The sequence below is a fragment of the Mytilus trossulus genome, chromosome 4, assembly GCF_036588685.1.
Source record: "Mytilus trossulus isolate FHL-02 chromosome 4, PNRI_Mtr1.1.1.hap1, whole genome shotgun sequence".
NCBI classification, from domain to species: Eukaryota; Metazoa; Mollusca; class Bivalvia; order Mytilida; family Mytilidae; genus Mytilus; species Mytilus trossulus.
The window spans coordinates 73,530,483-73,556,819 of NC_086376.1; the positions used below are offsets into that span (position 1 = coordinate 73,530,483).

The window sequence follows — 26,337 nt, forward strand, 5'->3', positions numbered from 1 at the left end:
TGAGAACATTTATCTGCCGTTGAAGCTAAAAGGACTTAGAATGAACGTAATGTACCCGAATATTCTTAAACAGCGTAATATAAAGCGTAATCAATTTAATTTGTAAATATTCTTACTACTTTACATAGTTACAACCGCTAAGGTTAATTGTTAATGTGTCTGTAATTAATTTTTTAACAGGTTCAAGTAATTTTGATATTCTGATCAAATATCTATTTCTTTACTTTTTATTTGAGGAAAATTTCAGTATTGTTGATTAATCAATAGCAGCTGTCGTAAACTGACAGGTTTGATCAACACAATAATGTTGACGCGATTAACCAGATAATGAAATATTTAGGTAAATATGTTTATAATGAAAAAGGGAGCAACATATGCCTAATTTGATGATCAAATGAAAAAGAAAAAAAAATATCTATTGAATAAATTTTATACCGGTGCTGCGCTTTGTGCGCAATCAATTTGTATCGAACTTGCACTTATTTGTGATATAAAGTAAGTGATCGTATAACGGTTTGTTTTTGACGTTGATAACGTGTTTCCGAAAAGTGTTATTTATGGCGGCAATAAAGAATACAGGTTTGCAGAACCTTTAATTCGAACGTTTCAATTTTAAAATTAATTCTTTTCATCGATGCCTTTTTTTTTTTTAGAAATTTGAAAGATTTGCTGTAAAAAGTAAACAACTATACTTAGTCTAAAAATATATAGTTTTTTTATACACGGCTCGAAACAGAATAAAAATGCCCAAAAATCCGTGCGTTAAATCTGTTTCTAAGCCTTGTATACTTTCATTTTATATTGGTTGACAATGTATAGTTTTTCTTTATCTAAATGACAGGTTTTTTGAAATAATACCAGTACTAACCTACCGAAGGTTTGTAAAATAGAGTTTATCATGGTGATGTACCTAGTATACTGAGAACAATGTGATACCCAGTGCTGTGTAAAGAATGCATTACTTTATATAAAACACAAACACGTAATCACTTGTTTATGTGGGAAGGATGTGTGCCCTGTAATAACGTTCCTTTTAAATTTAATACGCCAAATGTATTCAGGCCAATTTTCAGCAATTAGCAGAACTATATATCAAATGGTTCCCATATTACTTAAAACAATATAAAAAGATTATTTAGACGTTATGATATTGAATAGCTCTGATTTCATTAACACCTCATTGAAGCAATATTTTTTATACCATTGAATATGCAAATTCGAGAGTGAAAGAGAAAAATATATTTTGTTCAGGAATGGATATTAATCTTGATTAAAAAGACAATTGTATCTTATTTGTTATATGTCAACAAAAAGCTTTAACTTTTAATTCGCAATGAAAAGTACATGAACTCTGGAGCTTTGAGTTTAAAATTCTAATTTTATTTCATGTAAATTTTAGAGAAAATATACAAAATAAAAATTGTAAACAAATAAGACATGAACGGATTTGTTCATGCAAAAATCATACATACCCTTATTACAATAAAAAGTATATATTAACGTGTACAATTTCTGTTACAATATCAACTGGTCAAGCTCCGAAAAAATTATTGTCAGATGACAATTTCATGAGTATAAACATCAAATAATTTATAGTAAACTTGACTTTATTTTGCTAACGGGGCGTTAGTAGCAGTGGGGTATTCCTCGTCATTAATCAAATGTATTGTACATATTAAAAATTATGATCCCTTATATATTGCTCTCTTTAATTATATATGTTTAACATATAACTTGACGTTTTAAATAGGGAAACAAAAATATCATTTAACATTTAAAGCTATTTCTGCATAAAACATCAGTAGCCTAGATGATGAACGTGTTCTTGTAATGCTTTGATTTGATATATTTTCGACTCTTGTTGTAAATATGTCTTGATTGTCAGATAAGATGACGTATTGAGAAAATGATGTAAAGGACTCACCAATCGAAGTATTGAAAATATCCATCAACGAAATAATGTTTCAATTCAGATTCCAATATTTCCTCGAAGTCATGTTCAAACCTTTTCTAATCTTGTCGTAAATATGATTCACAAAATAAATATTTTATGAAATATGATTTACGAAATAAATGATCAATGATCAATGAAATATGTTCTTCAACTTTGTACTTGTTTGGCTTTATAACTATTTTGATTTGAGGGTCACTGGTGAGTTTCATGTAGACGAAACGCGCGTATTAAATTATAATAGTGGTACCTTTGAAAAGTTTTAACCACTTTCCTAACTTTATACGCTTTAACATAGTAAAAGTGAAAAGTAAAACTATAAATATTCAATGACATTAAAGTTTATAAGCTCTTTTAATGATTTGGATGACAATTAAAAAAACCCGACAATCTAGTTTTATATGGTATGTATGATGAGTTTATTTTTTTTTCTACAAATTTAAACATTTTTAATGAATATTCATAGGATATGCAAAATTATAACATTAATAAAAAATATACATACAGCTTTGATTATCAATACAAAAAAGTCCTGAAGAATTACATTGTGCTGCCATACATAAAAGGTGATTTTACTCTAAGAGACAGACAAAACCTGAGTTATTGCCAGCGCAAAGAAGTAAATTCGGTTAAGACCATATTTGACTCCGAATTTTTAGTCCATTGTTTCATGATAGAAAATTAATTAAAAGGCATGTATTAACGTGAAATACAATTATCTTTGTAAAGTGTTTCTTAAAAATGTACATTTCTCCCCATAATAGGCTATCAACACAATTAAATTCCCTATTCCGGATGAGTCTTATGTAGACGAAACGCGCGTCTTGCGTACTAAATTATAATCCAGGTACCTTTGATAACTATTAATCATCCCTAAAATGATTTCAAAAGACACCTCAAATAGCAAATCCTCAAACGATGATACTATCAGATTGATACTGATAATGTGTTTTCAAGTGAGTATAAAATACATGGCCAATTTTACGTTCAATTAAATCACAGTGGCGAATTGAGCACTTGTAAAAGGGAAAAAAATCAAAGTCGTTCTTCCTTCCAATCTGAATGTATTCGACGTGCCTTATTTTTTAACACATAATGCTTTGACTCTGTAAAAGGAGCGATTACAAATATACATATATAGTAAAATACACACAGTTAAGAAAGACAATTTGCAAATCGAGTTAAGTGGAAATTTAGCAACGACGCCAAAAACCTAACTTTAAATCAACAAATATTGCAAAAATTGTAATAAACATCTTCAACAAACACATCAATGACGCGCTTATCCCTTTAGCGTACTGAAGAATTGTAATAATTATCACTATAAAATGATGTCCACGACATTAATTCACCAAGTCATTAAGGCATTAATTATTTGTTATTTACTTCATTGAACAACTAATATTCATTGATATGACACAACGCATAAATAAAACATTCATTTGGGTGATAATGATATCACATAATGCCATTAATAGGTTATTAAATTCTTATTTAAAATTGATTGTTTTGTTGTAAACATGTGACATTTTAGACTTCATTTAATTAGACTTGTGCAGATCGCAATATAATTCCTAATGTTGAAACAGTCATAAACAAAAAGAAAAACAAGAGAAACACTCTGTCCAAAACAATAGCAAGAAGTTGCCATTCCTCAATAATGCTGTCTATTCTTTTCTTTTCTTGTAAGTTCTTTTCAATATTTTTAATTATTTTTAATTGTTTTTGTAGTGTTATGATAATGTCACTGCTAGCTGATTCATTGTAATTATCGTCCATTTTATGTGCATTGTCAGGATTAAGTTCTTCAACCATAGTGGTAACCAGTCCATTTGGATCCACCTTACCATTAGTTTCTGTTTTAGTTGCTCCGTTCTGAAGAAATGCATCGTTACTGTAGGTGAAAACGGGTCCAGTTTGATACAGTGGCTGAAAATAAAATGTATATACGTGTAAATCGTTGCCATGGTTTGTATTTTGATGTTGTTGTACAATAAAATACATGCTCCCAGTTATATCCTTGAAAACGTCTCAGCAACTACCAAAGTAAAGAACCTTCACTGAATAGTTGTCCCTTTGGCATATTGCGTACTCATACGGTTGTACGTGCGTGACGAATTTCATGCATTTCATATTAAAATAATTTTAAATATCCATTAAAGTAGTTCATTTTAAAATTTGTTAAGAATATCAATACGAAAGCAAAATTATTTTCAAACGTAATGTGTCTTTTATTAGATATTCAAAGAACAACATAAAACATATTTAACATGTGATAAAGCTTTGGTTTTTAAATGTCTTTCGATCGCAAAGATTATAAGTGACACTCATCATAAATATATAATATAAGCACATCATTTCGATATTTGTAGATTATCGCTATTTTACATATGAAGACGTTGTTAGTTTCATTGACAACTGTCACGTGTACGCTTAGTTGCTAGCGATATTTTTTCATATCAAGCTACTGTGTTGAGAAAGGAAAAGACAGATTCTGTCGTCTCTGTAACTCAAACGACATTGGTGGCCAGTATCATTACATTATGAATTGTGGAACATTTAAGTTGGAAAAATTTCATAAAGTATCGATAAATACATTTATAAGACTTTACTTGCTTTTATTCCGAGAAAATAACATACTTATGATGCACTTTTTCAAATGTATGCTTCTTACCACGAGCAACATGATTTGATTATCCTTCCTAAGCATATGTTCAACCAATATTTTTGTTGGGTTAGTATTATTTATTCTTTAGTTTTCAATTTAAATTTGTTGACATGTATGTTATCTGTTGCATTTTTTCTTGGTATTAGCAGTTTCAGTTTCGAACGAGCCATATGTAATAACTACTCCTTTTTAAAATTGTACAATATATTATCGTGCTTCCAAATAACAAGTGAACATTTATACAAACCGAAACGGGGTGAATAGAACATCGTCTAGCACGGCGACGAACTGTTTTCATACAAACAAATTTAGCAATATAATCAAAGAAGATAGTCTTGACTATCTGTGGCATTTCTCTTCCATGTATTCCTTTGTAATGCATGCTAAGCACTATTACTGTCATCAGGCAGGAAAACGATACCAAGAGCATGGAGCAAGCAAAATATATACCTGCAAAAAAATTGAACGTCAAATCATATATGTTGATGTTAGTAATACAATTACTACACAGAGAACGACAAAACCAAAATCATCACTTTCATCTATATTGTGCAAATTAAAAAAAAACGAGGCGAAAGGTGGCAATTGATTAAAATTTGATGCCACTGTCATATAAGTGTGAGGTTTATATAGCTATAAATACAGGTTCAATCCACAATTTTCTACATAAGAAAATGCCTGTACCAAGTGAGTTATATGACAGTTTCTATTTATTTCTTTGATGGTGTTTGAGTTTATGATTATGCTATGTCAAAAGGATTTTTCCTTTTTTGAATTTTCATCGGGGTTCAGTATTTTTTTGATTTTACTGTTAAGCAAAAACTAATTATATCATACGAAGAAAAATTAACTTGCATGGATCGTTGAAAACTTCATAACAAATAGTGACTAACTTTGGATGTTTACGTGCCATCAGCAACTAGATGGATACTGCAAAAATGAGAAGAACCATAACGCATATAAGGCCTCAGCATGCAAAATGTGCAAAATTCAGGCGATACCCCAAACGGCGTAATTTATAAGAAAACAATTTACATTTTTTTTTAATTTAAAGACTGCGCAAATGACAACAACTAACTTATTTTTTTATTAACCTTGTGGGATCTTCTTGCTTGTTTTTCTTAAAGGATGAATAATAAGATTAAGAATATTTTAACATATAAGAGTATTGTAGACTCACCAATATAAGGGAAATTTTCTGACGAAGGAGGCATTGTTTCAGACACGACAAGAAGAAAAACTGCCAACGACAGGAGAACGGTTATTTCTAATGATACCTTCTCGCCAGAATCAGGTGGAAGCATGAACCCAAGACACGCGACTGCTGTTATTAGCATGCAAGGAAATATTAAGCTCATCATGTAAAACAATGGCTTGCGGTCTAAAACAACATAGAATGTCACATCCGGGTATGGTTCTGGACAGCATCCGTATTCTATAACATTTCGAATGGAAGGTATTCCAACAACAGCCCACTCTACACTCGGAACAAATGAACTTATGTCCCCTGTATCTGACAAATTAATAATATCTACTTCAAATCCGTGGTAAGCCCATGATCCAAATTTCAGCAGGCAATTTTGAGTATCAAAAGGGAAGAAGGTAACATCTACAGGACACATGCTTGTGATGACGGTTGGAAAATTGTACGATATATCACCATTACTAGTTACAACTGGTCTGTAATCCTTCAAACCGGCTAACTGGTCCCCAACACTAAGAGGAATCCAATAAAAGAGAAAGTTACATAATTATATTATACAATTAGCTATACAGTTCCCAATTTATGTACATGCATCACATTATGTAAATAGTTTGAACATTCTGTTGAATTTGTGTTGCTATTTTTGGAATACTATTGAGTCGATGTTACTATTTTTAGTAACATGGAGTAAAAATTAAAATGCTGATTCAGTATGACAAGATAGTGAAAAAATACAAAAAAAATATTAGGAAACTCTGCCCAAATAAACCAATAAGAAACAAGAAAAATAAAACCATATGTAATATATTATTATATTATACGGTTATCTATACAGATGCTTCTGTTCAAAACCAGTATTATTTAAGTATAATGTTGGAGGACTTAAACGTATAACATAAAACATATTTTGAATGCAGTCTTTGCAAATATCAAATGGTCAGTTTGAATGACACTCTCCCATAAAGTTCGAGTGGATGACAAAACACAGTATAAACCCTATAATTTCTTAAATATAGTATTTCATACCAGCAAAAGGTATGTCCATTTTTAATCATTTGTATAGGTATTCCCTAGCTCCGTTTGTTATTGAATTTATCTAAAAATCATATTTAAAAGAATATTTGGTATAAAACGACCGCTTCTTTAACAGTATAAAATGAACTGGTAATTGGTTTTGATTTTATCCTTGCCTTTGCAGAGAGACAGGAAACAAAGAGTCAAATATAACTTTTTTTAAATTGATTATAATAACCATAATTACATGATTCACAATTAACCTTAATTGATAAATTTATAGTATGTTTCTCCCTTTTGAGAAGAAGGATACATAAGGACAATTTTTCAATTTATATCTTATTAATGTATCCTACCGTAGTCTAAGATCGTTCATCTTGTCAGTTCGTTAGGTATTTGTGTTTGAACTTAACACACGGGGAAACTCCGCATTGATGTCACTACGGTACTTCTGGCATAGAAAAACAGTGCAAAATACGTTTTTTCTGCACTTTTGAATAAAAAAAACATTTCGAAAGGTAAGTTTTCATTGTTGTTCTCAATTATTGCCAAAAAATGCCAATTTTCTAATGCCCGTTTCAATCCCAACTTCCGAATATTTAAAAACATTCTAGAACTTCACAAAATCCCATTTCCGGCTTCCATTGCTTTGTGTACATTCCATTCAGCGTCATCAATCTTGTGGCAGGCAATATAGGTCAAGCAAATCTTATTTTTAGGAATTTAAAAATGACATGCTCCTTACCTCTTTCTCGATTTTCCCGCGAAAAAAGCCCAACCAAAATGAAAGGAAAACTATATGAAAAAACGATGTCCATGCCATAATTTTGAACAGGTATATAGAGTTGGTTATTAAGAAACAATTTACATTTATTTTTCATAGAATTTTCTTTTTATTCATTATAAAAAGATCGATATTCTGACCATCATGACTGTAGGTAAATATTCATACAAAATTCCCTTGATGTCAAAAGGGATGGCAAAAAAAGCGTTTTCCTGTTGAATAAAACCCAGAACTATTGCAAACTATTTTGAAGCAACATCCCAGAAAGAAATAACGTAATTGCCGTAGACTGAAAAATCCCCTAATTGACAGTAGAACAATTTGATTGGATATAACGAATTGACATCACGTGATTTTGACGCCATTGAAATTTTAATGTAAACAAACAAGGTCAGAAGGTTCCGTATGGGACATCATCGTACATTTAGTTACTGACAAACAATTACGAGTTATCAAGCTTGCCAATGCATGGTTATAAAAAATCAAAGCTAAGTCTACAGAAAAAATAAGAAAAAAAATAGCCTTAGTATAACGACTTATCATTACACCTGGATAACTTATTTCTAATAAACAAGAACAAGCTGATGATGATTGAAGTAAACTCAATTATATACCACAATTGTTTACAAAAACATTACAATCATAATGGTAAAATTTAGTTAAGACTTTTGAACAGCGGTAAACTACTGTCGCCTTTATTTTTGTTTCACAAAAGAACAATGAATGAATGTAATCAATCAATGTTAAAAGAAATCTTGTTTTCAACTTTATAAATACTATGTTTAATGATATCAGTATTACAGATTCTTCGTTCCATGAATGAGAATTGTGCAAAAACCGTTAAAAAACAATTTGCATTCAAAATGCTTGACATCTATGAACATATATGACAATATCATATTCGTCAAACATTTAAATATCAAACAAACACCCCCTTTGATATTGAAAAAAAGTAAGTTTGAAGGCGAGAACTTAAGTTTGAAGTTCTACAAATACATTCTCGGGGTAAATAAAAAGTCATGTAGTTAATGCGTTAATGGTAGAGTAAGGTCGTACTCCTTTGTATATAGACACAATGCGTTCCATTCTTAAGTTTTTTTGCAAAGACCTAATGGTTTAGAAAAGTATCATCTGTTAAAACAAGCCCTTTTCAAAGGTAGTGACAATCACACATGTGATAAGACATCTTGGTATTCTAATATTTTATGTATTTTTAAAAGTATTGATGTTGATATAGCAAATTTTGACGTTAAAAAAGTTTAAATATATTGATAATTAGATATAGGATTTACTGGAAAAATACTATAGACGATTTTGCAGATGTTAAAAAAGGAAAATTGCGTACTTATTTTATATTTACAAACATCTTCAAATGGGAAGCATATTTATGTCAAGTTAATAACTTTCAGTATCGAAAAAAGATTAACCCAATTTAGAATCAGTGCCCATCAGTAGGCTATTGAGAAAGGTAGATATAAAAAGATCGATAAAGATAAAAGATTTTATGGGCTCTGTAAAATGTGCAGGTTGAAGACGAATTTCATGTATTAATAGAATACATTGCATATGACTAAGAACGAGATTTTATTGTTAATTAAGCAACATTCAATGTATAAACTTCCCACATATTTCAAAGTATGGACAATTTATTTGGTTGATTGCATATGAGTCTGAACATGTTAGTATGCAAGTGTCAATATTTATAACTCCTTATTTCGAAATAATAGAACAGTTGCCTTCCAAAAACTAAATATATATAGCAGGGATGAAATCTATTTTTTCATGTATTTTAGAGCCAAAATATTCTATTATATTTATTTTTAAACACCATATAGTATAGATTATAGTTATTCAATCATTCATAGTTAATGCAATATATCTTAAGAATACTGTACATATATATAAATATACTCGGAAACGCGCCCTTTGATTGGATCTAATAAATATCGTTATTTTTATTCTAATTCTTATTTGCCCATATTTCTTAAAAAAAACTAACCTAAAGGATAAAATAAATGTTGTTTATTTCTAAAAGGCTTTCATTGTTTGACTACTTCCTTATAAATGTAGATATAAGCTTTAAATTTACATACTTATCGTATAATGTTATATCAGGAACCCATATCCGGTTTACAGGAATTATTATTTTGTCTGTTCCAAATTCCGTAGAATTCCATTTTAAATCACAGTCGTGCCAACGCTAAAACAAAAAAACAAAAAATTGAAATATGATTTTGTTCAATATTTTCTAATTTCATACAATCATAAGTGGATAACACAAAATAATGACAGGTTAGAAAAGTGATAACAATTAGAAGAAACAATATAATTATGTAAACGTTTGCACATGATTCATAAATTTAATAAGTCATATCCAAGGAATTATTCAAAAAAGTAAAACAACAAAAATTTGGAAAATTCATAACAGAAAGTCCTGAAACAAATGGCAAAATTCAAACGCATCAAACAAATGAAAAACAACGGTTATATTCCTGTCTTGGTACATGCATTTCCGTATGGTGGATTAAACTTGGTTTAAAATCTAGCTCAACCTCTTTCTTGTATGACAGTCAAATGATTGCCGTATAACTTGAACAAATTTGTAAAATCCTGAAATTTTAACACGGTTTTGAAGTACAATTATTCTCAAGTTGGTCTGGCAAATTTTAAATAAAAAGAAATTGGGCTAGCAATCATTGTCGCATAACATCTTTCAAGGCAATATACCTTTATAGAATGGAATAATGTAAATGATTTAAAATGTAAATATACTGCTAGTTTCCTTTTCTTTTCCTTTTGATATTACTTCTCCGAGTAGACTGAATATCGTCACAAAAAAGGGGCGAATGATACCAGAGGGAAATTCAAACTCATTAAAAAATATAATGACAACGCTTAAGCTTAAAAAAAGAAAATTCAAAATCACAAACAACAGTAAACAAAACACAAAAAGGAATACTTAAGATTAAGCAACACGAACCCCTCCAAAACTGGGGGTGATCACAGGTGCTCCGGAAGGTTAAATAGATTATGCTCTACATGAGACCCAATCGTCGTTCTCATGTTAGTACAAACCCAGATGCAAGTCTAAGACGGTAGGTCAAGTTAGTCTAGAGATCTGTTTACCTTAAGTTAATCATTAGTTTAGTACACAAATTACAAGGATAGGTGAAACTTAGATCAGTTTGTTGATAAATTCAAGTCTGTTTAGTGTAACGATTTAACAATACTTTTTTTTTGTTCAGTTTCTGTGTTTTTGCTCGAAGATTTTTCACTGCAATCATATGTGTAAGTGTAAGTATTAGAAATTATGTCTATAAAGTATCATTCTAACTTACCAATCTTATCCAAGCATTGATTTCCAAAATTTGACGTGGTTCATTCTGCCAAAAAAAATGTATACTGTTTATTTTTTTTATTCAAAGTAATCAAAGAAATACAAGAATTAAAAGTCAAAAATTAAACAACAATTTTAATAAGATAGTTTAAAATACATGCGAATTATGGGACGAAACTACTATTTCCTCGGAACAAATAAGACCTTGGATATTAAATGAATTTTGATATGGCAATTACTTTCAATATTTTTCTGATGTTGGGAAGGAACTCATTATTTAAGCATTGTATATTACACAGGGAAACTTTGAGGTAATTAACTTCTTCGATTACGAGTCATATCTTGAATATCAAAAATTATTTGACATAATTGAAGAGTTGTACTTTAAATAAATAAATAATTAATAATTACGTGAACTTTATTCTAATTGTCAGTAACTTAATGTGATGATTTTTTTTAGCAATAAACCTCTCATTAAGATTATGACGCTGATCATCAAACATTACACATGCAAACTTAGCCAGACAAGGACATACTTGTTTGATTGGTGAAATTTAAAGTCCACAATCATTTGTTTTATAAATTTCAAAGTGCATTATCATTTCTTTTTATTTGCTTCAATCCTTTTACATGTAACAACTATATTCATTTTCCAGCATCAACACCCCATGTATTAAATAGCACTTTTAAAAAAATAATATCATAATAATTAAAGAAATGTCAAAATACTACTTTAATACTTTTATAGAAGGTATACTTATGTTCTTCTCATATATGTTATGATGGTATGATACTAAACCCCTTACGGGAAGGATTGTGCCTGATGTTCATATGATGAAATCATAATCTTTCAGTCAGTTTAATTGAAGTCTGGAGCTGGCATGTCAGTTAACTGCTAGTAGTCTGTTGTTATTTATGTATTATTGTCATTTTGTTTATTTTCTTTGGTTACATCTTCTGACATCAGACTCGGACTTCTCTTGAACTGACTTTTAATGTGCGTATTGTTATGCTTTTACTTTTCTACACTGGTTAGAGGTATAGGGGGAGGGTTGAGATCTCACAAACATGTTTAACCCCGCCGCATTTTTGCGCCTGTCCCAAGTCAGGAGCCTCTGGCCTTTGTTAGTCTTGTATTATTTAAATTTTAGTTTCTTGTGTACAATTTGGAAATTAGTATGGCGTTCATTATCACTGAACTAGTATATATTTGTTTAGGGGCCAGCTGAAGGACGCCTCCAGGTGCGGGAATTTCTCGCTACATTGAAGACCTGTTGGTGACCTTCTGCTGTTGTGTTTTTTTATTTTGGTCGGGTTGTTGTCTCTTTGACACATTCCCCATTTCCATTCTCAATTTTATTACTATACTTTTAATGTGTTTTTTTTTTACTTCAGTATTTAAACACGATTATACTAATATAGTTATATATATATATATTAAAACAGTACTATTCTGAATAAACCTCACGTTTTGAAAAGAATAACACTGTCCAGTCATTGTGACTCTGACACACATTTCACAATACTGAATGTTATCTATAGATCTACAAATCAATTTAATTTATTTTTTCATAGTTAAATGTGACTTAATTACAAAAATTAATTGATGTAATCATTTTAAGCACTTTTTGAATGTTGTTTTTTTGTAATACTATCCATTTTATAGTTTCAAGAACATTAATTTTACATGCCTACAGCAGATAGATTTAAAGATAACTCAAATACTACGATTTATACATTGCATAAGATATGGATCGAACAATAACAAAAACGAAATAAAAAATGGAGTATTGAGTTTACCTCCCAGTGAAGGGAAAATATTGAATACACTTGATTCTTTAACTTCAAAAGCTCTTTTTCTAACATAACATCTGTTTTAAACTAATATTATATCTTTGTTTTCAAAGAAGTCGTTATCACTCAAATGACATCCACCAAGCCTTTGTCGGATTCTATAATTGTGCTACAACATTCATCACTCATGTTTTCGATATTTTGAATAGAAAGTGTCGAAGTCGTTCAAATGAAATAGACCAACTCTTAGTTAGAAAAAAAGAATAAATAAAATATGATTTTTCCATTTTTTTCGTTTTTCGAAGAGACAACAATCCGATTTGACATAGAAAACCTTGGACGTCACATAAAACTTAAACTCATAAAGATGAACCACAATCGAAGTAAACACATACAAGTCTGACAAAGACAAGAGGTTTTTTTCCCCATTTTTTTTTTCAATCGAAAATAAAAAGAAACAAAAAACTATATCAACTCTGAAAATTAAAAGCGACAGTTGCTTTGGCTCGTAAATCGATTAAGAGGAAACAATTCGATGTTATTATAAACAAACATTGTTAGAATAGCATAAAGTAAACTTTAAAAAGGTAGAGAGCCGGATGCGTAGACATGATAATTAACTCATCATAGATACCAGGATTAAAAGTTTTATAACGCTAGACACGCGTTTCGTATACAAAAGACTCATCAGTGGCGCTTAAATAAAAAAAATTTAAAAGGCCAAAAAAAGTACAAAGTTGATGAGCATTGAGGACCAAAAATTCCTTAAAAGTTTTTGCCAAATACGGCTAAGGTAATCTATTTCTGAGGAAGAAAAACCTTAGTTTTTAAATAAGCGTTTACTCAGTCAAAATGACACAGTCGGGAATACGACACAATCCGTTGAATTACAAAAGATATCATAAAACTGGTATTTAAAATCTAAACCACGAAAACAGGACGCGTGTGAGTTGTTTCGGTTAATCAACTCGTAAAAAGATGAAGTGTTCATTCGTTCATCTTCCTAAGTATGATGATCAATAGCTAGCAAATAGGCAAAGGCGTCACCCCTCTGTTGCTGTCAAAATCGTTCTATTTAGTTCCTTTTGTCATTTTGCAGTTCATTTACTATTCATTAATAATCGTTAATAAAGTTATGAAAGAGTTTCTTTTCAATTTTCTTTTATAACCTGAATAAATAATTGATACAAACTGAGCTGTGGCAGAATTTTACGGCATTTCCACTATAATTATTCAAAGTAAGATATTAGGTCACTTTGACCAAAACATAAGGTCATTTTATCAATACTTAGGGTAATTTACTAAAACAGATCACTAAGTCTCACTACATGGAAGTACTTATAATATCTAACAATCTACAATATAAGTTGATTAATACGAGGTTTACAAATTAAAAATAAGGAATGTGTAGAACTAAAAGGGGTGTGTATTGGTATAACTATTAACAATAAATGCGAGAAGAATGCGTTTACTTTGAATTTCCTAGTTTTCACTTTACAGTCTGCAATTTTCAAATATTCTGACAGATGAAAAAATGAATTTCTCGAAATTTCAACACATTTTGTTTCAAAAATGATTTAATTTTTGTAAACCAATTTCCACTGCTGCTGTCAGATAGGGATAGAGAACAGGAATGCGTTTTATATGGTGCAAACATGATATTTCATTTATTATGAAAATATAGTGCTATATTCACCTTGTCCTTTCGTTTTTGATGTGTTTTGGCATTTGATTTTGCCTTGTGATTATGGTCTTTCCGATTAGATTTTCCTCTGAGTTCAGTATTTTTGTGATCTTAATTTTTTCTAGTACATGTACTTGTTCTTTTATCAGGAGCACGTTTTTGTAGTTTTGTTTATTGTGTTCTCCCTGCTGAATCGATATATCTTTAAAGGCGTTCAAAACGTGGAAAATTATATTGAATATTCTATTTTCATGTCTTCAAAATGATTTTAAAAGAAATATAATTTGTGTATTATTGAATTTGTTGATAATTGTTAAATGTTGATACAAAATACATGAGCTGTTTACTTACGAGATCGATGACTTGTCGAAGAGCCATTCCAACTTTCACTTGAACTGCAGAACCACTATCACATAATGGTCGGACATCTTTATGGTAATTTTCAAACAATGTGTCCATTAAACCAGTGATGTTAACGTCGGCGCTAAATACTGGAAAAAGAAAAAATGTTTGAAACATTTTTCAGCCTTGTCATTTGCAAATCTACAGTATTACAAAATATTTTTTTTTTTTTTTTTTTTTTATCTATATTGTATATTAAAGCACAGATTCTACCTAAAAATATCCCCCTCCCCAAAAAAAATCAACTCAAAACTAACTATTTCGGGATTTTGAAAAGTTTAAGTCGCCTATCGTTTCCAATGCTCAATCAAAATTGTCGGGCATGACAAAAAAGGTTAAAGAAATATTTTTTTTAAGATCTAGTAAAGCATTTTAAGATGGTACAAAGGTCATTCAACTGGATTGAATTTGCAAAAATATACACAATTATCGTTTTAAATTTGGCATAATTTATTGTTGTCGTCAGCTTTATAAAAATCTCAAGATATGTTTTCATATGTTTAGCAAATGTTTTTCATATGTTTAATAACATTTGGAAACATATGTTAAGCCCAGACATGAAAACATATGTTTTCAACATATGGACAACATGTAAAAAAAAACCATGTTCTTAAATATTATATGAAACACATTTCTTGCATGCATCCTCAGCATTTTTTCTGGACGTAACATCATCAGAAACTCTCATGACTGAATATGTGAGGACCAAGGGTGAAGAGGAACTAAAACATTTATAGAGCTACTAGTAAATGATCGAATAGAAACTTCTATAATCAGTCAGGATTCTTCTTCGTCAAAATTATCTCCCCATTACGCCACTTCATTTTTACAATCGCAGAAATGGAAGCCATTGTAGGGATGACGCGCTGCCAATTAAGCTCTTGAAAACCGATATATTTATCCACATAGCACCATTGCGATCCTTATATGTCAGTTTAATTCAATAGACAAATATATTTACTAGCTAATAAGCATCAGTTAATGTTCTTGTCAGCATTGAGTCAACTTAAAACTCTTGTCCGATCTGTTGTCAGGTGGAATTTTCGAGAGTTCATTAACATTTAAAAAAAGTATAATTACATATTTCGTAAAATGGCAGACTAAAAATGTTCAGTGGTTGAAGAACCCTAATGATCCTTGGTTTTGATTGTTATTGTCTTAAAAAAAAAAGACTGTTGTCAAGTACTTTTAGTAAAAAATAGCTATTCGAACACACCTACTCTGTTTTTGCGATTCATTAGAAAGGTATTTCACTTGACCCATATATTTCATCTTATTACTGTGCATTTTTTAATGTAATAAAGTCAACCAATATCCTTGATATATAAAAATGATAGAATATGAAGCGAGATGATGTATCAAATACTCTTGCTTTATACATATTCAAGGCGATATATTCAAGTGAAATACGCCCTAACATAAAAAAAAAAGAGTACACTCGATTTTCTCTTTTCGATACAATTGTAACCCATTCTTTGGAATTTTTTCTTGAGGCGCATAATGAAGAGCAGACACGAAAATTACTGAACTAATATATTGATATGTTATCCGTCTCGGTATAAAAAAAATTAAAAAAAATCGGAGGTTATGCAGTTTCTACACCCAACTTGATAGATGCCCATGTCTTGGACTTAATATCTTTTTATTCTGCTTAACTTTGTAATAGATAAATTTAAAACTTATGGAAATGGTGTTTTTAAAATAAAATACTTCGAATAGAGCAGAAAATTTTCATTTATTTCTTTCTATTAACTTTAAAAAAAAAAATGTTACTATAGTAAACATAACAGTTTATAGCATTTATCGCCTTCTCGAACAAAGATCTTCGATTGTTTTGTTCTATTATAACTGGGTTTCCGCTTGTAATAGCCAAATTCATCGAGTATTTTTTTTCTTCCGGGATTAGAAGCTTTAGTTTTATTAAGTATTCATAAATTTGCAAACGGATAATTGGAGAAAGGGGTGTCATAGTGTTCAATTTAAAACATTTGGAAAGAATACACCAAATCATATGATTAATTAGAAATGTAGTCGATTGCTTCTCAACATAGGCTTCAGGCTGCACTGGTATCCCAGTACAAAATATCAGATTGCCGGAAAAAATATAAAATTTGACATCATGTATTTAAACCACTTGTACTGTATTTGCTTCCAGGTAATTCTTTGAAATTTAAGTTTGACATGAATATTTATCAAACACATTTATGTCTAGCATGGATTATTTCTCTCTGCTCTGAATGTTCTCAACGTTCTCAAATAATGAATTCGAAGTTCATTATATAATATTTCTATAATTGAAAAAAAAGTATGATAGAGCTTAGAGGTTAGTGTTATAGCGCTTAGAGATTATACAACTGGCTGAACCAACACGTCTCTAACATGTTTAGTGAAATCCTAAACCTAAGCGTATTATCATTTGATCAAAACGATTGCATCAACGATCTTTATTTAGACACAAATTATGAAGTCGATTTTATTCCAATTAACAAAAACAAATACTAAATCAGTTACTTTGACAGACAACATTATATAAAGCTATTAAAATTTGACAGCTATTGCTATATACGTCTTCGTCAGGAAAAGATCGAAGTATTCGATCACTTTTTTGTTCTTTTACAAAAACGATTTCCTTTTTAGAATGTTTGAACTAATACCTTTAAAAGGATTTTACAAGTAATTATTATTTTGAAAAACATACAAACAAATTTATGCCTAATTACGAGCTACAAACTATAAACCGATATGCTAATTGCATCTTTGTTACTTTTAAATCATACTTTTTGAATATATTTCGGAAAGGATGAGGACAAGTGTTTGTATGAGATGCTTCATACAAGCTATACACTGTATATTCAGTGTTTTATCAGATATCCGTATTTTACGATGTATTAGATAGTTTTCTGCACAATAAATCATGTTTATTTGTTTATTTGTTGGATACAAATGAAAATAATAACAGATGACTCATAATGTCAAACAGATAGAGTATGAATGTCAATGCAGCAACTCTCCATCAAAGTGACATTAATTTTGTAAAAGTAAACAATTATAGGTCAAAGCATAGTTACATTTAAAAGGTATGAGTTGAACGAAATTGTGACATTAACACTTATTACAAGACGACATGCAGAGGGCAACATTAAGTCTTCTGCAATAGACAGGTGTCCGAACAATGCTAAATAAGTTTAATGGTCCTTAATCGATGAGACACGAAAAAAGTTGTGAGTTTTGAGTAGTTCCATCTAATTTTTTAATTGAAACATATTAGGGGTTATAATTTCACAGAGCAGCAACATTTATAAAAACAACGCACATGACTTATTTCAAAGTGGATATTATAATGATTCGATCAAACAACACGGCCTTTCACACATGTACATAGAAAATATTACTTAACATTTAGACGTTGTTCCAAAGATGCTTAGGCGTGTCATAGGGACCACTTGACTCATTCTGTCCGAGCGAAACAATTCTGTATAGTTGATATATAGTATGACTCATCCGTAACACAAATAGATTCCTATCCACATAATTTAAACTTGCACAGGGCATTGCACACAAAACGAAATTTGGTGCTCCAATTTGAAGTTGATACAAATAATTCTTGATTAAGTTTGAGATATCCCATGTGTGGAACTTTGTCCTTATTTGTCATTTAACGGTATAAATTATAGTATGTGTATTCTGTAGATCAAAAAATTAGTTTGAATATCTGGTTGGAAAAAAAGACAACAATTAAACAATGAACACGTTGTCTTTGTTTTGCTATGTCAAACTTCAGCGTATGTAGATAAATAAAACGTCTATTAAGTTCAGAAATCTCTGCAAACACCATGAACATTACCATATTCATGCATTTCGTTTGCTTAGACGAAATATTTACAATTTGAATTGTTTCGTTCTTCATGGTGCCAAAGGCTGTTCGCTTAATCCGCGCCGTGCGATGCAGACCCGGATACAGTATGGTCGTGTTTACATAAATAACTAAAAAGGCGTTTAAAACATCCCAAGTTACTTCAATGCTCTTGATTTGACTTCTTGTGGTCAATTATTGACACAATTTAACTTAAATGCTTGATTTTAGAACAAGTACATTGAAATATCAATACAAGCAATTATGATTGAAATAAATGATTCATAGAAGAGGGGAGTCTTTAACCTAACCGAATGCTGCTAACGAAGTGGTTAGGGAATATTCAAATATGAAACTGTAGATTCGTAACAAAAGGGAAAATGTTCAGATACCAAACATATCTAATCTGAAAATGACCTATTTCAGTTATACAAAAATAAAACAAAAGGCAAACAATAACCTACTAAACCTTCAGCTTATATTTGAATGTTAAGATAACCGTATTTATCAGTCCGAACTTATAAAAAGTTAGTTCAAACTTATGTTATCACTATCCTACAATTTTTTACCAAACATCTTTTTATTTGGGTGAAAATAGTTTTTAATAATACTACAAAGAGGAACAAAAAATACCAGAAAGATAGTCAAACTCGTAGATTGAAAAATAGACTGACAATGCCATGGCTAAAAAAATTCTTTCCCAAAAAACTCTGACAAAGTTTCAAAGATAAATTCATATTCTGATTGCACATCTCTGAACCTTATGGCAGGTAATAACAAGATGGAGGCAAAGTTAAAAGAAATATATAAAGCAGGTGTTATACTTGAAAATATATATATATGTTTATATATGCGTGCTTCTAGAGCGTAATGATCTTGTTTGATTTCTTTTTGAAGGTGAAAACTCTATTAATATTTCCCAGTGGGATCCTATAAAACTGTAATTATATTTTTCTCCCTAGAGAACCGTGACATATTTTCAAAGACAAGTTCGTTTCTTGTTTGCATGACTCTGAACCTTATGACAGGCAATATCACTCTGACCAGTCATATATCAAACATGCCTAATTTCCCAGCAAACATTTTACAAAAATGCAGAGAATATTGGCAGCGTGGGATATGAATCGACCGGCTAGACAAATAAATGTCATGATTATTATACAAACGATGTTGTAAAATTTCATTAAAAATAATCGACTTTGACATAAATTGGTAGGCGTTACCAGAGCTTGACCAAGGAAACTGTTATGATTAATTAATTACTCCAATCTCATTACAAAAATTAAACATATTGAAAATTATAAATTGATGAGTACACAAAGTGGTGGTCTAAGTAAATAGATACGAATGAAAAGTTTTCATTTGATCTTGACTTAATCTTGTTATTTTTGATATGGGTATTTGATTTCGTGGAAATTAAATTGACTTATAAAATATTGTCCTGGACAACGAATTGTGTTGACATCACTAACGGTTATTGCCCATAATTAAGTCGTTTTAATACCCCAAAGCCAGATTTATATATACAATTCTGTTTTTGGATGAGATCTATGATAAGGACAAATAAACGAACACGGTTAAGATTTTTTCCAGCTTTACTATATAGTATATACTCGCCGTCAAAATTTTGTCCTGTTTGGAAAATCCAATTTCAAAGCTATAGCCCTGTTTATAAAAATGCCCTCTAATTATATTGTAAATTCTTCGACACAGAAGAGCAAACTTTAAGGTGCACCGTGAAAAGTTACTTTTGCTTTGATTTCACCTAGGCAGAAATTATTGTTAAGGAAATTATTAAGGTTACTATCAAGGAACAATTAAAATCATAAGTCTAAGGAAAATAGATTGCATATAAAAGAAAAATAAACGTGATGTTAATCCTTGCACCACTAAATGCACCTGTCATGGTTTTATTTATCGTAGATTTTCATTTCCAGGAATCAAATCCTTGCTTGATCAAATTAAAAGTGTGACCATATTACTAATTGATTAATATTATTCATGATTTCAATATACCCACAATTTTTTGGAAATTTGGACCCTCAATGCTCTTCAACTTTGTACTTGTTTGGCTTAATAAATATTTTGATATAAGCGTCAAAGATGAGTCTTATGTAGACGAAACCCGCGTCTGGCGTACTTAATTATAATCCTGCTACCTTTGGTAACTGTATACTAATCTAAATTGATAATTAAAAAAACAAGATTGACAAAACTTGTGCTATTAAACAATTTACGATCAGTAGGAGACTGTAAGTCAACGCATGTACTTAGTCATGAATATGACAATTATCATCCATTCGTTGTAGGTGTTTGAGCTTTTGATTTTGCAATTAGACCAGGGACTTTCCGTTTTGAATTTTCCTCGGAGTTAAGAATTTTTGTGATTTTACTTTTTGTTGATGAGTATCATATTTGGGTTCTTTTCATTTGCTGTTTTGTTCATTTATTTCTATATCCAAGGTAGCATTGTTCATTGTGTGCATACTTCATACAAATACATGAATTGGTTAGTTATGTTTCGATACATAAATCCAATAAAATATTCTACGAAATCTTTCTGACGTCTGTAAGTCTATCGTTCAAACGAAACCTTGAAAAATTTCTCTTGGTTCATGGTTTTTACGTTTTTCATTGTGCTGTTTGGGTGTTGTGTTCCTCCATTTACCAAACACTTTCAAATTATTCGAACGAGATTTTTTCAAAATTATGAGATTTTCAATTGAACAGAATTTCAGTATGGAAAAAGAAACCAATTTCGGAAGTTTCCATTAAAACAGATGAAAGGAAGGTCCGCACTAAACGTTGAGTAACAGCTGAGAACAAATGTCTTAAATTATGTTAAATCAATTGTTAGATCATATAGAACACATCCGAATTATTCCAGGAAATGTAAGGCAGTCCTGTTAAAATTTGTTCACTCGTTGCCAAAAATATAAAAAGAATTAGACAATATGAACTATTTGCTCAATTACAGCTATGAAAATGTGCCAAATGCACCCAAAAAAAAGTTTTCCTTTGGGCGCAATATATTCGCAACAAGATAATCTTTGTTTCTTTTATGACAATTTTATAAAGCCAGAATGATTTACTTAGAATAAATAATATTTCAGATCGTAATATGAAATCTAAACCAGTAAAACAAAAATTGGAAACCTTTGAACTAGGAAACAACTCAAGCACAACAACGTTTGGAAAATAATAACATTTTCATGGCATTATTGTTAGAATAACCCCGATGTTGATTTTGCAGACAAAAGTCATACAAACTTGGTATACCATTAACGTGTATCGAGTTTATAAAGTGTCAGTTTGATTATTTGATGGTTGGTTTACTATTCATAGAAAACTTCAAGAAAAGCGCTTATTGCTAACTACATGAAACATCATGCTACAATAACTGATAATTCAATAGAGTAAAATTCTGTCATTTATGTTTTTAAAAAACTAACAGAAATTTGTACGAGGATCTGTTTATACAGAAGAAACAATTTTGTTGTCTTATTTGCTACATACACAAATTATTCCTTACATACAGATGAATTTATAAGCAATTAAATAGCTGTTAGAAACTGTGTTTTATCTAAAAAAAATATCACTATGATGATTCAATTGTTGTTAAGTCTAAAAGAGGACTGAGTAGATCAAATACAATTTTCAATAGCTCAATAATTGTTTACAGGGATATTCGCGGTGCAAGCCGTTTAAAAGTGGAATTGTTTTCTTTTCTTTGATGCTACAAACTATAATTTTTTTACCTGGTTATTAAATTACAGTAATTTTCAAACGGAAAGTGGTTGAATGATTTTATAAAGAATAGTATTGCTTTAGCTGACATTGTGATATCCACGCAAACAAAACAGGTACATACCTTTACGCTTTATTATATATTCGAAATGTGTATTATCTTTCCATGACACTAGTCCAAAAGTATACAGTTCCAAAGAAAGCTGATGTGATTTAACAGACAACGAAAAGGTTAAAAGAAAACAACGAATCATGGAAGAAGAAAAAGCAACACAATGACAACAATGAAATAATATGATAGATCCACTTTCACAAAAGCTGTTTTATAGGAAACGTTAATCCAAATATACTATAAACAAACAGGTGTAAACACCGCACGATGTAAAATGGCTAGGAAATTTTTATGTAATTACTATTTGTCGTATTTTGATAAAGTGGTGCTCAATTGGTATATACGGTTTAGTCAGATTGAAAAACACCTCTGTATAACAAGAATGAAAGACAATGTCATGTTTCATAAAATTGTTTTTAAGTTATGATAGTAACAAAATATGCAAATTTACATTGACTTTTTCAAAACAAAGCAATCGCGTATTTAGTATTAGTATAACTTGACTGAGGAATAAGATTACAATTTATGTTAACTTTGTTGGCCTTCTTCCGACAAGCAGTAAAACCCTTGCCAACGTTCGTGATTATTTGTATTGGCTATATAGATCCGCAGTCACTTCAGATCAGTAGGAAACGTTACATCAGATGGTTGTGTAGAGAAGGAGAGCAACTATCTGTACGATAAAGAACCCTTTCAACAACTCTTTCAGAGGTCCAACAGTGAGCTGTTGCTATTAGCCGAATTTCTGTTTCTATCTAGTATAATTATTTTCGAGTGGCAGTTAACCTTTTTCGCACTTGATCCTTTACGTTAAACCTGCAGAACCAACAGTGTACCTAATGTATTTATTTTTGATAGTTTCTTATTCTTTATTTTTATAAAATAACTGCCACTGGACGTTAGGCAAGCAACAATTAATCAATGTTAGCAATGTCATGGGATATTTTGGTTAGATGTCTGTAAACGCTGTCGTCAATAATGAATTTACAATTATTTGGACGTTACAGATAAGACAATAACATGTAAGAATACCAATTGTAATGTACCAGGTACTAAGGAGGCAAAAAATTTATAAAAGTATAACTTGGATTTGTACACTTAATTGTAAAGCTAAAATTTGATACAATGAGATCGAGTACAGATGAAAGAATTCCTGGTATTTGAATGAGTTCATGAAAAACTGAATGACGACTGCAGTTCAAGGTTATATCAAGAATATGACACATTTCCATAATACCAAATAGTTAGAAATCACAAATCAAAAACAATTTGTAGGTATTTATGTATTATGAAATCCTTTCATCGCGTTTACTGATGAAACTACATATTCGATGTCTTGTTGTTAAACATAAGTGATTTTATACCAAAGACATATGATACACGTAGAAGTTGTATAATTTCTTATGATCATTTTTAATATTTATTCAAGAAAAGCCATGAAGCCAATCACCATGAAACTCACTTCTTGCTTGTGTACACTCTTAAGAATACAAATGTAAGAATTAAGGCATCTACTTATTATTTTGTTATTTTGAAGCACGTGTTTCATTATCAGCAGTGTACAAAATGGTGTATTTATATGTATATCTGAAAATAAGAAGGTAATAAATAAAGACGATAGATACCAGATGGACATTCAAACGCATAGGTCGAAAATAAACTGACAACGCATTGGTTAAAAAAGAAAATATCCACCAAAGTAACACTGTACACAACGACAACATAGAAAACTAAAGACTGAGCAACACCAAAACTGGGGTTGATGTCTGGCGGTCCGGTAGGATACGCAGATCCAGCATCACATGTGGCACTCCGTCGTGGTACAACAGTTACATATTTGTGTGTATAAAACATATATTAAATTATCATATTTCACGTTTGAGATTCTAAACGCTTTGATGTTTCATGGTTGTTATTATATATGAATTAAATGTAATTAGTTATCAAAGGTACCAGGATTATGATTTAATATGTCAGATGCGCGTTTCAATATACTATACTGTAATCATATGCTATAGTATTGTTACTACATTTGCAGCAATCATGCATTTATGTTTATCGTATTTATATATATAAAATACTTACCTTTAGTCAAAAGTAAGAACTGGTAGAGTATTAATGATTTCATTTCCAGTGTTCTCTTTAATCAAATTCTCAGGAATAGCGATAACAGTTTAATCAAGTTAATAATTAACAAATGAATCTCAACAAATATTTTGTATGGCTGTCAAGTGGAAATCCTCTTAGTCTGGTGAATTCTATCGATTACTCTCCTTTAATTTCCATTTAATTCCGTATACATAATATAAATACTTATCAACAATAAGATTGTTACATACACGTCGAGTCAATACCAATGCACTTTGTATGTCACTTCAAATATCGAACATCTTGTCTGTTCTTTAAAGAAAAGAAAAACTAACTTAATATTGCTTCGAAAATAAGTTATAAACCGATTCCTTATTATTCTGCAGTTGTTTATACAGGATAATACAGAGTCGCTTGTTAATTAATGATAATGTAAACACCAATAAAATGTCGATTTCAGAATTTTACAGAACCAACCAGATTAGTCATCAAATATTTAAAATGAAGTTGTGGTATATTATAGCCGTTAACTGTTATTGATAATGTAATCAGACCATAATATGTCCCATTAGCGTGATTTGAGATTGGAAACTAAGTTTACAATATCCCCCAAGAATATACAATAAGTATTAAAAATTTTGATTTCTGAAACTGATTAAATATGATTTTCTTTAATTATTCCCATGAAATGAATGAGAGAGACGGTCCACATCTTTGATTCCTATATCATAAAGTCTACTTAATTATATAAATATGATTGATATGCATATGTCGTTTGCTAAGAGCTTCACGTATGTTGACCTTTGAATATATTTGTTTTTATTTTTTTTATTTATTCATTTTTTTGGGGGGAGGGTTAATATTTGTGGTGCGTGTTTGTAGTTTGATTAACGTATATCCAACATCTAATTCTTCATCATTGAAATACAAATGCAATTTGTATGGAAGACGTAAAATAGAACCTGTAAAATAGAATCATCAAATGAGTTGTTTTCACATCATGCATTCGCATTGCTGTTGAAAAGTTTTTCCCTTGAGTTAGTACTTTCTTAATATTTTAAACCAAAATTCTTATTGTGTTCCTGATGTGTCGTAGTTCTCTTATATTTGATGTTTTTTCCTCAGATTTAATTTGAAACCCGGATTTGGTTTTTTCTCAATAGATTTATGAATTACGAACAGCGGTATTATAATGGTGCTTTTATTTACAAATAGAATAATAAACGAAATAAATATATGTCATTTATTCATATATAAAATTGAAAATCATTTGCAGTATTCTTAAACATTTGCATATAGTTTTTTTCCATTATCATCTAATATTCTTAATTAACACTTAATTTGATTAACTTTTTTGTTTAACTTATAATTTTATTGATGATGGAGACTGGCCTTAGCTACACAGTTTGTTTACATGAATCCATAACAACTCTGATTATGACGGTAGAAGGGAAGTTATGATATAATAATTAAAAATCATTTCAAAAGATTGGTATCTATCTAAATATGTCAGATGCGAAATTTGTAATTAATTAATTGAACGGTTCATTAATTTAGACACTAAAATTAACTTTATATAAATATATCTCAATAAATATTCGCTCAGCTCAATCTGCAAATATGTTCCTTCATGGTAAAACTATTAGTTTTGCAAAGCTGAGGCATTTATAACAAACAGAAATTACAGTCAAATTAAATC

At 30.3% G+C, this 26,337-nt stretch overlaps 1 protein-coding gene across 1 annotated transcript; it reads right to left on the reverse strand.

Moving 5' to 3' along the window:
- Positions 1–2,286: 2,286 nt before the first annotated feature.
- Positions 2,287–25,016, reverse strand: LOC134715940 (neuronal acetylcholine receptor subunit alpha-9-like). Its single transcript, XM_063578506.1, has 7 exons — positions 24,636–25,016; positions 14,788–14,927; positions 10,960–11,004; positions 9,715–9,821; positions 5,800–6,335; positions 4,867–5,069; positions 2,287–3,880 (listed from the first exon to the last, which is right to left on the reverse strand). Exons 1-7 carry the CDS (start codon positions 24,676–24,678, stop codon positions 3,497–3,499), a joined length of 1,458 nt encoding a protein of 485 aa, XP_063434576.1. The 5' UTR covers positions 24,679–25,016; the 3' UTR covers positions 2,287–3,496.
- Positions 25,017–26,337: the final 1,321 nt, after the last annotated feature.

Bases quoted from the DNA above. Each gene is read 5' to 3' on its own strand.
- LOC134715940 (XM_063578506.1), bottom strand. From the start codon at position 24,678: ATGAAATCATTAATACTCTACCAGTTCTTACTTTTGACTAAAG. The intron at 14,928-24,635 runs GTAAGTATTTTA...TTCTTTTTCCAG, and splicing joins GTTCTTACTTTTGACTAAAG to TATTTAGCGCCGACGTTAAC. The intron at 5,070-5,799 runs GTGAGTCTACAA...ATTTTTTTGCAG, and splicing joins AGAAAATTTCCCTTATATTG to GTATATATTTTGCTTGCTCC.